An 18,306-nucleotide genomic window follows, 5' to 3' on the forward strand; every position below is an offset into this window, starting at 1 on the left:
TCTCTTGCTGCTTTTAAGATTCTCTATCTTCAATTTTTGACATTTTTATTATAATACATCTTGGTATGAACCTTGGTTTCTCTTTCTTTTTCCAGGTTAGGAAAGTTTTCAGCTATTATTTCTTCAAATAAGTTCTCTGCTCCTTTCCCTCTTTTCTTCTTCTGGGATCCCTAGAATGTGAATGTTAGTACACTTGATATTGACTCAGGGGTCTCTTAAACCACCCTCATTTTAAAAAATTCTTTTCTTTTTTTCCTCTTCAGCTTGGGTGATTTCCACTACTCAGTCTTCCAGTTCACTGATCCGTTCCTCTATATAACCAAATCTATTATTATTTCTTTCTAGTGTGTTTTTAATTTCAGTTATTGTATTCTTCAGCTCTGTTTGGTTCTTTATATTTTCTAACTCTTTATTAAAATTCTTACTGTGTTCTTCCATCCCTCTCCTGCATTCACTGAGCATCTTTACGATTATTACCTTAAACTCTTTATCAGTAGACTGTGTATCTTCTCTTTGTTTAATTTTTCTTGTGAGGTTTTGTCTTGTTCCTTTGTTTGGAACATAGTCCTCTGCCTCTGTTTGCCTAGTTCTCTGTGTTTATTTGTATTAGGTAGATCAGCTATGTTTCCTGAATTTGGGAGGAGTGGCCTTATGTAAGAGACATCCTATGAGACCCAGCAGCACACCCCTCTGGGCAGCAGAGCTACATGCTCTAGGCATGCCCCCTATGTGGGCTGTGTGGGTCCTTCTGTTGTGGCAAGGCTGACCACTGTGGGTGTGCTGGTGGGTAGGCATGGCCTCTGGCCCAGTTGGTTGTTAGGACCTTACTGGTGCAGGGTCCCAGGGCTGATGCTGGTCTCCTGGTGGGCAGGGCCAGGTTCAAAGGCAGCTAGCTATGGGGACCAGGGAAGCTCGGGGTTGGTGCCAGCACACTGGTGGGCAGATAAGCCCCCAGCACTAACAGGGTAGCAGGAGGACTCCAAAATGGTGCTTGTCAGCACTGATGTCCTAGTGGTAGAAGAAACTCCCAAATACAGCTGTTGCCAGCATCTATATCTTCAGGGGGACTACCAGTTGTCTCCTGCCACTCCAAGAGGTTCTGCAAGATCAGCAGGTGGGTTCCTTTCAAATTACTGGCTCTGTGCTAGGATTTGGACTATGTGAGATTTTGCACATGCCCGGTGAGAGCAGAATCTCTGTTTCCTACAGCCCTCTGGCTCTCTTGTATGCAAGCCCAGGATGACCTTCAAAGCCAGATGTTTTGGGGGCCAATCTTCCCAGTGCAGGACCCCTCAGCTGGGAAGCCCAATACAGGGCTCAGATGCTTTGCTCCTTGGGGAGAACATTTGCAATTGTAATTATCCTCCTGTTTGTGCGTTGCCTACCCAGGGAGGTGGGTCTTGACTATACCATGTCTTCACCTCTCCTACCCATCTCACTGTGGTTCCTTATTTATGTCTTCAGTTGTGGAAAGTCTTTTATGCTAGTCTTCAGGTCATTCTCATAGATAGTTGAAATTTGGTGTGGCCACTGGAGGAGGTGAGCTCAAGGTCTTCAAGGCACCATCTATGCCACATTTCCCAAGAAAGCCTTTCAAGAAGTGTTTCTTTAAGATCAAATCCCTCATTATAATCTAAATCTCACCTTCTCTTTCCTTTTCAAGGACTTTGCCTATTCACCTTGCTTCTTCACTCTTCTATCTCTAACTATTGGATCCTTTTCATAAGCATCCTGTTTAAACTTTTTTGCCCATATAAAAGAAAAATCAATCAATATCCAAAAAATAGAGAGACAGAAGACAGACAAATCCACTGTCAACTCATTTTCCTCCAACTACTGCTCTATCTTATCCCCCTCTTTCACAACTAAATTTCATAAATAAATTTATTTTTCAAACCATTCCAACCTAGCTTTACCTCTAGTATTTTTATATTATCCTTTTTAAAAAATATCTATTTATTAATTTGGCTGCATTCGGTCTTAGTTGCAGCACGCTGGATCTTCATTGCAGCACACACATTCTTTCGTTGCAGCACTCAGGCTTCTATCTAGTTGTGGTGCCCAGGATCCAGAGCACACAGGTTCTCTAGTTGTGGCACATGGGCTCTAAAGCACACAGGTTCAGCAGTTGTGGCATGCAGGCTTAGGTGCCTTGCGGCATGTGGGATCTTAGTTCCCCAACCAGGGATTGAACCCATGTCCCCCGCATTGGAAGGTGGATTCTTAACCACTGGACCACCAGGGAAGTCCCTAAATTATCCCTTTAAAGTAATCAAACACCAACACCTAAATCCAAAGATTTCTTTAATGTAACTTCTAGGCAGTATTCTTGTTGAAACTTTCCTACTGTCTTTTAATGTTCTTTATTAATCCTTTGCCATTTCTCTTAGGGTACCAGATTTTTTAATTTGGGGGAGAAATTTCCCTCAAAAGCTGTCCTAGGCCTTCTTCTCATTCTACATGCTTCCCTTGGATGATCACATTTACTCTTTAAGGTATCAACTACAACCATTATATCTAATAACTCTCAAATTTATATCTCTAGTCCAAACTTTTCTCCCCAAGCCATAACCGCATATCTAACTCCTAATAAGACTTCTCCATTTGGAAATCTGGTGCAACATTAACATTACCATATACAAAACTGAACTCACCTTTCTTCCCAAATCTGATCTTTAGTATTTCTATCTCAACAAGTGGCACTTTTATATCCACCCAGCTGTTCAAGTCAAAATCTGGGAGTAACCCTTTTATCATACCCCTCCCTCATTTCTTTTTTTTTTTTGTGGTATGCGGGCCTCCCTCTGTTGTGGCCTCTCCCGTTGCGGAGCACAGGCTCCGGATGCGCAGGCTCAGCGGCCATGGCTCACGGGCCCAGCCGCTCCGCGGCATGCGGGATCCTCCCAGACCGGGGCGCGAACCCGGTTCCCCTGCATCGGCAGGCGGACGCGCAACCACTGCGCCACCAGGGAAGCCCTGCCCTCCCTCATTTCTACATCCAATCACCAACTCTCTCATATAATTCTTTATTAGTTCACTTTTTCCATCCTTTCCCTACCATCCTATTACAAAACATCAGTATCTCTATCCTGGATAACTTCAACAGTCTCTTAAGAGGACTTTAGGAATGAAAATACCACTCTGAAGTCAGAGATCTTTAAAGAAAAAAAAGGCACATCTGATTACATCACTCCCTTACCCTTTAATGGTTTCTACTGCCCTTAAAGCCCCCAATTTTTTTCATTTGAAATGTCTAGCTTTGTGACCTCATCTCCCACCAAATTCCTTCCTTGTTTTCTGCTCTAACAGACTAACTTTTCTTTAATTCCTCAAGTATACCACACTCTCTCTTATCACTAGGGCTTTCAAACATGCTATTATTCCTTTTGCTCAGAACACTTCTGACTGGTCTTTTCTTTTAATTACTATTTATCTTTCAGGCTTTCATCTTACATATTGCTTCTACAGTGAGTCCTTTCCTCTCCCTAAAATATGCCTGCACAGCACCCTTTCCCATTTTGTAACAGTTATCACGCTTGTAAATTATTTGTTGGTATTTCTAAGTTTCCTTTGAGACCATTCTGTAAGTTCTTTTTTTTTTAAAAATTAATTAATTTATTTTTGGGTGTGTTGGGTCTTTGTTTCTGTGAAAGGGCTTTCTCTAGTTGCGGCGAGCGAGGGCTACTCTTCATCGCGGTGCACGGGCCTCTCACTGTCACGGCCTCTCTTGTTGCGGAGCACAGGCTCCAGATACGCAGGCTCAGTAGTTGTGGCTCACAGGCCTAGTTGCTCCGCGGCATGTGGGATCTTCCGAGACCAAGGCTCGAACCCGTGTCCCCTGCATTGGCAGGCAGATTCTCAACCACTGTGCCACCAGGGAAGCCCCCCTGTAAGTTCTTTGAAGATTGAGATCATGTCAATCTCATCCACTATTGTGTCTCCAACTGCCTGGAACAAGGTTTTGCATTTCAAGGACTAAAAACTATGGCAATATCATCAAACAGAAATAGAGAATTCCAAAGGTAAGAGTGGATTTAGGAAGCCTGGCAAAATTGTGTGGGGAATGAAAGAGGAGTTTGGTTATTTACATAACCAGTGAAACACTAATTGAGGAATCAAGTAATATCTAATGCTTCATTTAAACTAAAACAATTTGAACAATTTTGAGTTTTTATGAAATTAAAATCTTATTATTATTACAAGTCTGAAAATGATGGTTTAAGTAAAAAAAAAATCTATGTATGGCTGGTTTATTTAATATTTTCAATTAAAGTTCACTTAACATTCAATAAAATATTCACTGGGTACCTTACGACATGACAAGACTATGTTATATACTAGACAATGATTAATTTACAAAGACTGTTTAATGACTATTTCTATTAAGTACATATATAGAAATGATGGTATATTAACTAAGAGTAGGTTCTAAAGTCAGTTTGCCTGTATCCAAATCCTGGTTCCACTACTTGCTAGGCATATGATCTCAGGCAAATGAAATTACTTCTATTCTTTCTCCTTCATTTCTTATTTGTAAAATGGGGATAGTAATAGTACATATTGCCAAGGACTGTTTTGAGTATTAAATGAGTTAACATGGAAATTATTTAGCCTAACACTTGGTACACGAAGACTACCCAATGAGTGTTAGTAGTTATCATGATACTTATATGATATAATTTGAAACTTAAGTACCTGAAGTAGAAAATTTCCTTCAATAAATAATAACACATAAAGTTTAGTCCTATAGTCTTACCAGAACTGAAGACAGAGGTATAAAGGGATATAAAGGCATAAAGAGAAATGAAGAGACAGAAATAAAAAGGAATCATAAAAGAGAGAAAGAGATACCAGTGAAAAAATACATTTATGCTATATAGAGAGGCATCCCGACAATGGGCAGGAAGTCCCTCATTCCTGATTTACAAGTTGTGTTGTTAAATATATTCAAAATAATTCTACATATTTTCAGAGAAGACAAGCATAGTTATGAATAGCTCTATATGTAATTACATAAATAATAGTTTTGAATAAGTATTAGAAAATAGCTTTTTCTATGGGAACCTCAGCTTAATTTAAAAAAATGATTTGTATTCTGTTTATGATCTGTGTAACAGAGAAACTAAAAAAAGATGACCACATGGATTTCTAGGGAGTCTCTTTTGTGAAAAATAATATGCACATGTGCTCTGGCTAAACTTTTGTTCTCCTAGTGCAAAGCAATGCTCCTAAAACCTGTATTGTCTTGGAAAAGATCAAACTCTCACTACAGAAGCTGAGGTCTAGGGAGGAAACACGTGTGGATTTCGGGAGGAAAAGGCACAGATGTGATTCTAATTGTAGATACCTCTTAATAACTTTAAGCAAACCAACTAAGAAAACAAAATGTTATAGTGCTAAGAAGAACAGTAATCCTAGTTCCTTCCCAAAACTAGGATTAAGAAAAGTATCAATTGGTAATTATGAGCAGGACAAGTGTAGTTGACATTGCTAATTAATCTTTGTTACTAAATCTATTTTAACTAACTTAAAAGAGTGAATTAAAAAACAAAGTCTAAGGCCACATTAAACATTTATTTTCATATATTAGACTGCAAGCATTCCTTACCTCAAAGTCATCATCATCTCCTTCAGTGTAATGTGCATGGTTGTCTGGATTATTCACTTTGTCCAACAGTTCAACTGCTAGGGCCCTAGAGAGACCTGGCTGTCCTACAAATGTATGCTAAGTAAAAACAAAACAAAACAAAACTTCATGAGTATGCTTTTATATCTATGGCTCATAGAAATTGCTATTTGTTCTTTTCCATTCAGTAACTATCAGAGACAAGCATATGGAAGCCTACTAATGCAAATAAATTAGAGAATGTATTAGTAAAAATATTATTCAGAGAATTCATAATTATATATTATAAAGCTAAAGAACCATTGTGAGATAAATTTATAACATGAATAATTTCTCTATTTGAAGTTAACCAATCCACGTTAGGTTGTCAAATTACAACCTTGGCTATAACAATGACATTTATTATGCATGTCATTATAATAATATGCAAATGAATACTGAGGTACAGGTCCATATCACAATAAGAAAAAAGCATCTATGTTTGCATATATTTAATTCAATAAAATTATGTTAATATAGAAAGGTACATAATTAAATTTTATAACATTTAAATAAAGTTTTCTTAGATTGTTATAATCAACTTTTTCTAATATAAAAGTATTTTATAAAGATATGCACACATAAGAGCATTCTATAAATTTACATAAGAAGCCAAGAAAAGCAATTAATTAATTTTTTAAACATCTTTATTAGAGTATAATTGTTTTACAATGGTATGTTAGATTCTGCTATACAACAGTGATTCTGCTATACATATACATATATTCCCATATCTCCTCCCTCTTGCATCTCCCTCCCACCCTCCCTATCTCACCCCTCTATGTGGACACAAAGCACTGAGCTGGTCTCCCTGTGCTATGTGGCTAAAGCAATTAATTTTAGATGAAAGCAACATTTTTAAGAGTTTTCTCCAAGGAAGGGGTTGGCAAACTACCATCCATGGGCAAAATCTGGTGCACTGCCTCCTTCTGTAAATAAAGTTTTATCGGGTGTTAAAGCCATACCCTTCATGTATACTCTCTATGGCTGCTTTTGTGCTACCACGGCACAACTGAGGAGATGCAGCATAGACTGTAAGGCCCACAAAGCCTAAAATATATACTACTTGGCTCATTACAGAATGTTTGCTGACCCCTGCTGTAAGAGATCACTAACATTTTTATATTAAAAATCTAAATACTATTGTTCCAGTGATATGTCTAATTACTGCATGACTACAGAAAATATCCCTATAAATTCAATGACTTACAGTCAGAAGTCTTTCAGCGGTTGGTCTTTTTTTGGGGTTTTTGGTTAGTGCTATTTTGACAAAATTATGGAATGTTGATGACCTTCAAATAAAAAGAGACACGTACAAAAATATTTCACTAATATTAGTTCTTTGGTGTTACTAAATTAACTTACAAGCAGTTAGAAAGACTGAAACACATGATTTTTTTTCTTTGGCCTCTTAGCTCTATATAAGCCAAAAAACTAAACCCAAAGCACAGTATATTCCTTGGAGAATATACCAGCTTCATCTCTTAAGTAAAATGCAATGAGTTAACAGAACACTAATATATAATCTCTAAAACATACACTAAAAACTAGAAATGGGTAGGTGTGTCATCTATAAGGTTTATAACCTTGTGTTCTAGGTACCACTTAGGAGTCAAAATGACCTTTTCTCATTGCCTAATTTATACAGTATGTAAATGTTTCGTTATATCTAAATTGTTGGGTGGCATGAGGTAGGGTGAGTAATGTAAGAGACTGTTTAAACCCTTAAAAAGTCACTGAATTTCTCAGGAACATGGTCAAAGAAGAGGGAGCGATCTTTGTAAACAGATGAGTTTTCCTGCTACCTGTATTGATGAAATGGGAAAGGAAGAAGATATAAAGTAAAGGAATCTGGGAATTCCCTGGCGGTCCAGTGGTTAGGACTTGGCGCTTTCACTGTCGTGGGCCCGGGTTTGATCCCTGGTCGGGAAACAAAGATCCCGCAGGCTGAGTGGCCAAAAAATTAATTAATTAATTAAGGGAATCATATTTTGATTATGAACTAAAGGCAAAGAGAGGTACTGCCGAGATTCCACTGGAGGAGGGACTGGGCAAGAACCAAAGAGAATAACCTAATCATTACCAATGACAGCAACGACACAGCAGTTCTCTTCAGAGAAATCAAATCACTACATTACATTTGGTAGCTTGTGGCACACATATCATGGAGTGAGAAGGTACCTGAGACTGGCAAAAGTACTCCAATGGTAATGACTGTTCTGGAATCTGACTACGAACGCAGCTGTTTTAGCTAACAGTCATTCATTCCTGAATGAATATTCAGTCATTCCTGCCACAAAGTCCTCCAGTTCCAGGTGTTTAGGAACTTAGGCTAACAACGAATAGGAAGAAACCCACATCAAAACAAAGGAATACAGCTAGCAGCAGGATATAAACTCCTTTACTTCTACAGTGTGATTTGCCTTTCATTCCTGGCATTATCCCCAGAATGGCCTGGCTCCTAAATAATACTATGTACATACAGACAGGCTAATAAAAAAGTGGTTTAGAACTTGTACTGGGGACAGGCCTCTTAGAATCGGAAATAAGATATGGACCGTCTCCCCAGAAAAAATGAATACACATAAAGAATTCTGGGGGCTCATGGATTTCCCAAGATCTCCCAAGAGATTCATGTAATCTAGATGAAGAATTACTGAATTTAAGAATTTGGAAACTTTTATTTCCACAGTTTCTTTTATTAAATGTATGGAAAGACATTATCAGAAAAACAATTTTCAGTTTTTCCTATCTAATTGAAGACGTCCTTACAGACTGTAATAGGCAAACTGCTTTACTTTGTACGAGAAACAAAAGATTAGGATGCAAATAAGTAATAACCTTTTGAATGTTAGGGAAAGAACTAGAGAAAAGCCAGTAGGGATTGATCTTAAATGTCACTGTATCTGGGAAACCTTCTCCTATTACTTCTCATGGAAGTCAACATGTAATTAATGGAAGTAAAGGAATACAGGGCAAAATATGAATCTCCAAAATCTTAATATATTCATTTCAAATCATTTCCTCACCACACCTCCTATGCAAGCTGCCAAAAACTAATAAAATGCTCAGAGTTTTATGAGAGAAGTACATTATAAAGGAACACTGACCAGAAAATAAACCTAGATCCTTGCAATAGCTCAGCAAGTAAATTAGATGTATAACTTCAGGGAAACTGTTTAATGCCTCTGGGTTTCAGTTTCACCACTTTTAAAATAAGGGAATTGAACCTCTGTCCCTTTCAGCCATAAAATGCTATAAATCTATATATATTCTATAACTCACCATTTTGTTTTGTCCTTTAGTTTCGGAGGCTGAAAATTACTTTTTGACATTAAGAAGAGGGCCCTGGAATAAAAATTTCAGTTAAAGAGCAATACAAAATACTTTTATTATTACATTTAATAATCAGAATCATATTCTATAATGAATGTATGCAAGATTACTACATATGTAGGTACTCATGACAACTGATATGGAATATGGAAATTAATATTTTATATTTTGGATACCCTATGAAAAATTTCTCCTGGTTACAGAGAGGATCTTTAAGTTTCCAACAAGCTCTTATTCACATGGCAAAGCACCAAATGTTTGAGAAGGTTTTTATTACCATACCATTACATATATAACTAGTGTTATATCTTAAGCACAAGTGTATATAATTGTGTATCATTCTGTAACACACAGAGATGATATGCTACTCTAACATTAGGTAGTATGTTTAACCAAAGATTAGCCTCTACAATTATTTTGGGTGAATAGGCAAATTATACCCACTTCCTAGTCTGTCCCCTTTTGGACAATAATTTTCCACATTCTCTTGTTAGGAATGATACAGAAATCAACCTACAAGAGGACTTTCCTTCTCGATAAATTTACCTTTGACCAATTTTTTTAATGGACTATGGGGCTAGATGGATGGAGGATTTAAGAAGGAAGTTTTATTTCAGTATTTCCTACAAAACCCCATATTTCTAAGTAAACTCCTTAGTCTTTTGTTTTAAATACCAAAGATATTTTCTCTTTTTTAAAATTAAATGATTCATATATAAAGGAAAACCTTAAAAGAAAAAAGTCTGATTCCTCCCACCTAAAGACATAATTTAAAATGTTCTGCTTTTCTTTTCAGTCTTTATCTAAATATTAACCAATTACTAAATTATTATAATTATAATAGGTAATATCATGTTCTGCTTTTTTCACTAATAATCAATTTTCCATGTTGCTTTGGTTTATATATATATATATATATATATATATATATATTAGCTGCCCTTAACTGCTAAATATTTTGCTTAACAATTCACCAACGAATGGACATTTAGATTTTTCCCTGTAATCCCTAAATGAATAATTCTTAGCTTTTTCTTTTCTTGAATTATTTCCTAAGTATAACGTTCCCAATAGTGGAATCAGTGCAACATTTTTATTGCCTATAACAAATAACATCTAAATTATTTTCCTAAAGGCCTGTACTTAACAGCATTTCAGCTAAAAGCAGATATCTTTTAACTTATATATCTTTAGGTACTTGTGAGGTTAAATAGTTTTCCATGTTTCTTTAGTATCTGGTACTTGCTCATACACAATTTATCTTTTGCTCTTAGAGTCTTTGAATGAGTTATCTATGTAATATATAGTAATCTGCTGTCTATCATATGTTAGGAAAATACTCTATTTTGTTGATTTTCTTTTTAACTTTATACTATTTACATTAAAAGTTTAAATTTTAGCCCAATTTATTTTTTCCTTTAAAATATTAAAAACCCCTTCACAGTCTCTCAAATATTTTTTTCTGAGATAATATACTCTAAAATATAAATGATTATACTAAGCATCTACCTGCTCCTTATCCCTAGACAAAGTAAAAAGAAACAAAATCAAATGAGAATAGAAAAAAACCCTCATTTGCATTCTATCATCTGTTTATAGATCCACTTAGGACAAAATAAAACATTTTTAATTAATAGAAGAATAAACAAAGACTTTAAAAAGACTTTTTAATGATAACTGCTATATCCTAGTATGATTTTTAAAGGAAATTTGTTTTACGCTTCAGACAGTATAGATGATTCACTCTATGTTGTCTTAGAAGTAGCAATACAAGAGAGATAAGGTTTTAGATGAGATTATCCCTAAGTACCTCAGAACACTTTCACTATTTCAACATACTTTAAAATGAGCTTGGAATACCCAAGTTATGAGTATTTCACTCTCCCTGAAGACCTTACTAGTAACTGCATAATTGTAAATACTGAGAACACCTCATGGGATGAAGATCAAACATAGGTGGCTGAAGTTCTCCAAGTTCAATTGCTGTTATTCCTACTGCCCAGATATCACAGAGTTGGTTGTAGCCACCATTCTTTTCTACTGCCGCAACTTCTGGGGCCATCCTAGAAGGAATCAATTAATATAACATTTTTATTTTTAAAAAATGATATGAAATCTGTTCTTTGTTATATTCACTAGACTTCTTGGAGGGAAAGAGGCTGAGAGGCATTTACTAGGAAAGAAGAAACTTTACTAGAAAAGACTTAATATAAGACCACATATATACACACATACACACACTCTTTAAAACTTATTATTTAAAAATCTTGAATCTTCTCTGAATACTGTTGCTCTGAGGAAAAACTGTGTTGTCTTACTTTAGTTTCTGTTTTGTGAATCTTGTTTTATAACATGGGAAAAGAAAAACACCTAAATCTCTGTGAAGGTCAGAGAAAAGCTCCTAAAGGAGGAGAGATTTGTAGAATGAATTAGTAGGGAGCTAAGGGGGCTTGAGGAACCTGGACATTTTAGTCAGAGGAAACAAGTACAAATGCAGGGGGATAGGAGAGCACAGAATACCTGGAAAAGTGATAGGACAGTGCTACTCAATATATGATCTACAGACAGGTATAGGGCCATAAACAGCTTGTTATCGGTCTGTGATAAGTGCAGAAACTGAGAGTAGGTATTCTCATCCAGATAAATGATCATTTTTTTAGTAATTTATTTTTAATTTATTTTATAAATGTGTTAGTCTGTGATGGACAGAAAATGAAAAAAAATAAAACAAGGTCATTCATCACAGTTTGAGAGGGTCTAGAACATATTTGGAAAATAAACCTCAGAGACAGAGGCTAGATAATGAATGGTCTACTGATTATATAAGGAAGTTTAGACTTTACTGTAAAAATGAAAGATTTAATTATGATATAAAACTCATGGCAACATGAAGGATAGTGTGAGAAAAGGTGAAACCAGAATCAGGTAGATGAGTTAGAAGACTATCTGAAAAACACAAGGGAAAAATAAAGGACTTTTCAAAGGCAGTGGCAGGGGGCATAGAATGAAAGGGGCTGACTGAAGAGATTGATTTGAGTATAAAATGCTTGTAGATACTGAAGTAGTGCTATTATCAAACAACTGTTGAGTATATATAAGACTGAAGGTCAACTGAGTAGCTGAGTTGGAGTTATCTATTTGGGAGTCAATGGTGTATGATGATGGCATCTGAAGTTATAAAGCATAGATGATATTGCTCAGGGGAAATACTCTTTTATTTTTTGAATGTTTATAATTTTTAAATTATTTTTTATTTATGTTGAATATCCACAAGGTAGAAGTTGTTTTTATGTGCACTTAGGTTACACAAACTTATATAACACAATGTCTCTCAACTTAAGTGTGGTTAAGGATATAAAACACCTATACCAAAAATGCAACATGTAGATGTACATGCTACATGCAAGTACTACATACATAATAATGGGTATAGGATTAAAGAGAAGAAAATGATCACCATGGAACAAGATGATTACAGGCAAGTTTCACAGAGTAAGGAAGTTGAGCCAGAATCCAGAGAAAACATATAGATTTCATCTCCTGTGCCCACTAGAATCAGTGGTGGCTAACTGAGCGCCAAATTGACCAGGACTGTTGTCAACAGTCATGAGCCTATCCACTGACCATTCACCTTTTACAACATGATTTTTAATATCAGCAACTTATCCCATTGACTTGAATGACTGTACATAATTTCCTTTTAATTCCTGTTACATATGCATACTTTCTCTCAATTTTTCATTATTAAAGTAATGTGATAAAGCTTCTCATATATCAATTTATGCCTCTCTGATAAATTACTACAAGCAGAATTGAGACTAAAGAACATAAACATTGCTTAAGGTTTTTGAAAAATATTACTGCCAAATTATCCTTCAAAACTGTTCTACTTACTTCCACTTTCACTGTCAAATATTCAGTGACAGTCAGAGGTATTACCCATGATTCCAAATATTTTTTAATTTGATAGAAAAGAATATCATTGTTTATTTAATGTACAGTTTTGGTCATCATTGGGGGAAACAATTTTCATATTTTATGAGATTTCATATATTTTAATAACGGCTTCTAATTAGCAGAAACATTCTTTTTATTGAATTGTTAAGAACATATATTAACGATATTAAAACCTAATTTGTCATATTTTATTTCTTGATTTGTTACTTGCCTTTTACTTTTGTTTAAGCTGGTAGACATATAGAAGCTTTAAATTTTCATGTAGTTAAATCTATCAAATAAATCTAGCAATGTTTTATACTTTTATGCCAAGAAAGGCTTACTCAACTCTTGAAGCAGTCAGTCACTGACAGTTCTTTTGGTTTCATCTTTAACTATTTCCATACACAACTTTTGAAAATCGAAGTGAGGATTTTTATTGTATAATTTGTGAATTTTATTTTTAAAGAAAAAGTATTAGCAATGTGAGTTTTAAAACTTTATATAGGGTTTCCCTGATGGCACAGTGGTTAAGAGTCCGCCTGCCAATGCAGGGGACACCGGTGCGAGCCCTGGTCCGGGAAGATCCCACATTCCGCGAAGCAACTGAGCATGTGCGCCACAACTACTGAGCCTGCACTCCAGAGCCCATGAGCCACAACTACTGAGCCCGCGTGCTCCAACTACTGAAGCGCGTGTGCCTAGAGCCCGTGCTCCGCAACAAGAGAAGCCACAGCAATGAGAGGCTCATGCACCGCAACGAAGAGTAGCTCCAGCTTGCCACAACTAGAGAAAGCCCACGCGCAGCAACAAAGACCCAATGCAGCCCCCAAAAAATGAAACAAAAAACCTTTATATAAAAACTTGCTAATGAGATAAAAAGACTGAACACATCAAATCTAGTATAAATATCATCCCTGATCAGTAACTCTTTGAGGTTCCATCTACAATTTATTTTGGCGTTAGGTATGAAGTATGGAGCTACTTTAAAATTCTTTCCAAATAATAAATTATCCAAGCACTGTATATTAAAGAATCCAATCTTTCACATAAACTTTAAATGTCACTTTATATAATACTCATTAAATTATTTTACACATTAAGGTTTATTACTAGGCTTTTTATTATATTTCAATTATCTAACTTCATTAATGAAAGCAGTGTTTTAGAAAGATTATTTTGTTAGTAATTGGTAGGATGCATTAGAAGTAGGGTGGCTGGTGAGGACTAATGGTAGTGGAGGATGCATGAGTTTTAACAAGAAAGTGAAGTCCTAGATTAAAACAGAAGCAATACCAAAGAAAGGGTAATAAAATGACAAAAGATTATAGTACAAGTTTCTTTTGAAAATCTCCTACCTATGAGTCCTCTCAACACAATATCCGAGGGACAGTAGGAATTATTAGCACTTTAACACAGGGAAAGCTGGACAATGGAAATGAGTATCAAAATTCCCTAACCCAATCAGACCTATGATAGTGTCAAGGAGCATTCAAGTCTCCAGACTCCAGTCAAGTATGAATTGTATTACTAAGCAACAATGCTGATCACTAACCTTGAAGAAATAAAAATGCACAAAATGCAATTATAATAATATCTTACCAATAAGGGGTGCCAATGAAAGATTTTCTCTTGGCAATGGTAGCTGTTATTTTTGCAGCCACACCAAAGTCAGCTGGTGGGGAAAAAAACAGAACAGAAAATTTGGTTTTCAATAAAACCACCACCATTTCTATATTTTATACTCAGGGATGCCATTATTAATAATTCAGATAGTAATACTAAAGAAATATATATATATTGAATACCTAAATCTCTTCTTGCTTAGTTCAAAACATAATCATTAAAAGAAAATAACTTACTGGTACTTTATTAGAATGAAAACATACTTTATTAAGAACACAGATAATAAAAAAATTTCCATTACAAGTACCTTGAGTTAAGTTGGAAAAAAAAAAAATCCACCTGGATTGCTTTTATTCTAACACAACCAGGTTAGAATTTTGGTGCTATTTTTAAAAGTCCCTTTTTCTATGTATAAACTTCTTTTATTGCTGTTAAACATGGTTGTAAAAAAGTAAAGACTCACATAGTTCATTTTTGTCACTTAACACATTAGGGGATTTTACTCTTATTCTTCTTAACTATTAATTTTGATGACTGAATAATGTTCCATAAGTTGATTTATCACAGTTTAACAGTTTTTCTACTGTTAGACCTATGTTTCCATTTTTTCCCTATTATAATGTTATGATTAATACTTTAGCGAATATGGATTTTTTATCTTTAGGATTAACTTCCTTAAATTGAATAAAGTAAAATTACTGGGTCAAAAGATGAACATTATTGTGGCTCTTCATGTGAATATTAAATTTGTATAATGTTATTCTCATTTAAAATTATACTAAAATTTTTTGAAAAAAAATTTTAGGAATTTGAAATAACATACCTAATTTTACATCACCATGATCTGTCAATAAAATATTTGCACCCTAAAACAAAAATACAAATACCATTAAATTAGCATCATAAAATTCCTTTCAATAAAATTATCAATTTAAACATATTGAATTTATTATTATTATTATTCTTTTATTGAAGTGTAGTTGATTTACAGTGTTGTGCTAATCCCTGCTGTATAGCAGAGTGACTCAGTTATACACATAGAGACATTCTTTTTTTTAATATTCTTTTCCATTATGGTTTATCTTAGGATATTGAATATAGTTCCCTGTGCTATACAGTAGAACCTTGTTTATCCATCCTATATATAATAGTTTGCATCTGCTAATCCCAAACTCCCAGTCCTCCCCCCACACCCCCTCCCCCTAGGCAACCACAGGTCTGTTCTCTATGCCTTTGAGTCTTAAACATATTGAGTTTAAATTGAGTTAAATAAACTTACCTTGATATCTCTATGCATTTTGCCTTTAGTATGCAAATAGGCAAGACCCTGAAGTTAAAAAAAAAAAAAGTATGCATTAGCAAAACTACAAACTTCACAACTAAATTTCTACTTAAAGATCTTATTGAATAAGAAAAACTAGAATGTCCTTTATTTGAGGGGAAAAAACCTAGATGTGTTTCTTCTTATTAATCAATGTTTACTGTATTTTAAGACTTTTGAATTCATTTTCTGATAAAAATCAGAAATATTTTACTATAACACCCGTCACCACAATCAAGATAATGAACATATTCATCACTCCCAAAAGTTCCTCCCACACATAAACACTGATATACTTTGTTGCTATAAATACTTCCAAAATTTTCTAGAGTTTTACGTAAATGGAATCATACAGTATATTCTTTTTTATCTGGCTTCTTTCATTCACAGTAATTAATCTGACATTCCTTGTTAATGTGTTATCAATATTTCATTCTTTTTTATTACTAAGTAGCATTCCACTGTACAGATATTACAGAATTTGTTTATTTATTCACCTGTTGATAGACATTTGGGTTGCTGGATTGTTTCCAGCTTTTGGCTATTATATGTAAACCTGCTTTGAAGATTTATGTCAAGTATTTGTATGCTTTTTCCCTCTTGAGTAAATACCTAGGAGTATAATGGCTGGATCAGATGGTGGTACAAGTTTAAACTTTTAGGCAACTGCCAAACTGTCTTCCAAAGCAGCTGTACCGTTTTACACTGAAACTAGCAGTGTATGAGAGTTCCAGTTAATCCACATTCTCACCAACCTTCCAAAGGTCAGTCTTTTTAATTTTAGCCATTCTAACTGGTGTGTAGTGGTATCTCATTGTAGTTTTAATTCACACTTTTCTAATAACTAATGATATTGAGCATCTTTTCCATGTCCTTATTTGCCATCTATACAGCTTCTTTTGTCCATTTGTTTATTTGGTGGTTGTTTTCCTATTATTGAGTTTTGAGAGTTCTTTATATACTCTGGATACAAGTCCTTAATCAGATTTATACTTTGCAAATATCTTCCTCTGGCCTGTAGCTTGTCTTTTTATTCTCTTAACAGTGTGTCTTGAAAAGCAGAAGTTTTAAATTTTGACAAAGTCAAACTTGCCAAGTTTTTCTTTTATGGATCATGCTTTTTGTATTATGTCCGAAAAGGCTTTTATTAACTCAAGATTGCAAAATTTTCTGTTTTCTTCTAGAAGTTCTAGTTTGAGGTTTTATATTTAGATCTAAGTGATTACTATTGAGTTAATTTTTACACATGGTATGAAACGTGGTTCAAAGTTCATGTGTCTGTATATGGATGTTCAATTATTCCAGAACCATTTATTGAAAAACCTATCCTTTCTCCTTTGAACTGCTTTTTCACCTTTGTCAAAAATCAGTAGCCATATATACGTGGAATTACTTCTGGTCTTTCTATTCTGCTCCACTGAACTACTTATCTACCCTTATGCCAATGCTCACTACTATGCTTTGTTAGTGTAGTTTTATAAGTCTTGAAATTGCTCCTGTTGGCCCTCAAATTTTTTTGTTCTTTTTCACAATTGTTTGACTATTCCAGTTCCTTTGGGTTTCTGTAGGAATTTTAGAATCAGCTTGTCAATTTCTACGGGGGGGAAAAAAAAGCTTCCTTTGATTTTGATTGGAACTGCGTTGAATCTATACGTCAATTTGGGGAGAACTGATATCTTAACTGTACTGAACTTTCTGATCCATGAATATAGGAATACTACAGATAGCAAAGCTCTCAGTTTACGTAGGTCTTCTTTAATTTCTCTAAGCAGTTTTATAGTTTTTAGTATATAGGTATTTATGCATCTTTGTCATATATATCCCTAAGAATGTCATATTTTTGTTATTATAAATTGTATTTTTTATTTTAATTTCTGATTGTTGCTAGTGTACGAAAATCCAATTGATTTTGTATATTGATCTTGAATCTTGCAACCTTCCTAGTCTCACTCACTAGTTTTAGTAGATACTTTGTAGATTCTATTCCATTTTCTACAAAGATGGTTATGTGGTCTGTGAATAAAGACAGTTTTAAATCTTATTTTCTAGTCTAGATGCCTTTTATTTCATTGCTTTTGCTTTTTGTCCTGGCTAAACCTCCTAGTTTATGTTAAAAAGAAGTGGTGAAAGCAGACATCTTTGCTTTGTTTGACTGACCTTTGTGGGAAAGCATCTAGTCTTTTACCATTAAATATGATTTAGTCATAGGTTTGTCACAGGTGCTCTTTAGCAGGCCGAATTAGTTCCTTTCTTTTCTCAGTATGCTAAGAATTTTTATCAGAATTAAATGTTGGGTTTAGCTAAATGTGTTTTTCTGTGTCTATTTAGATGATCACATGGTTTTGCTTCTCTTTTTGTTTGCTAATATAATCAATTACTTGAAATGATTTTTGAATATTAAATCAACACTGCCTTCTAGGAT

At 34.7% G+C, this 18,306-nt stretch overlaps 1 protein-coding gene across 4 annotated transcripts in view; it reads right to left on the bottom strand.

Annotated features, from left to right (window-relative positions):
• The window catches only part of MAP4K5 (mitogen-activated protein kinase kinase kinase kinase 5), a 163,794-nt gene that overhangs the window by 61,975 nt on the left and 83,513 nt on the right, over window positions 1-18,306 (bottom strand). For all 4 annotated transcript variants that reach the window (XM_055088413.1, XM_055088414.1, XM_055088412.1 and 1 more), the window contains exons 7-13: window positions 15,843-15,890; window positions 15,387-15,429; window positions 14,540-14,612; window positions 10,933-11,064; window positions 8,951-9,013; window positions 6,876-6,957; window positions 5,609-5,725 (exon numbers count right to left, since the gene is read on the bottom strand). In XM_055088413.1, coding sequence (XP_054944388.1) covers window positions 5,609-5,725; window positions 6,876-6,957; window positions 8,951-9,013; window positions 10,933-11,064; window positions 14,540-14,612; window positions 15,387-15,429; window positions 15,843-15,890 — 558 coding nt within the window. The remainder of the gene's footprint in view (window positions 1-5,608; window positions 5,726-6,875; window positions 6,958-8,950; window positions 9,014-10,932; window positions 11,065-14,539; window positions 14,613-15,386; window positions 15,430-15,842; window positions 15,891-18,306) is intronic.

This window comes from Physeter macrocephalus, chromosome 11, assembly GCF_002837175.3.
Source record: "Physeter macrocephalus isolate SW-GA chromosome 11, ASM283717v5, whole genome shotgun sequence".
NCBI classification, from domain to species: Eukaryota; Metazoa; Chordata; class Mammalia; order Artiodactyla; family Physeteridae; genus Physeter; species Physeter macrocephalus.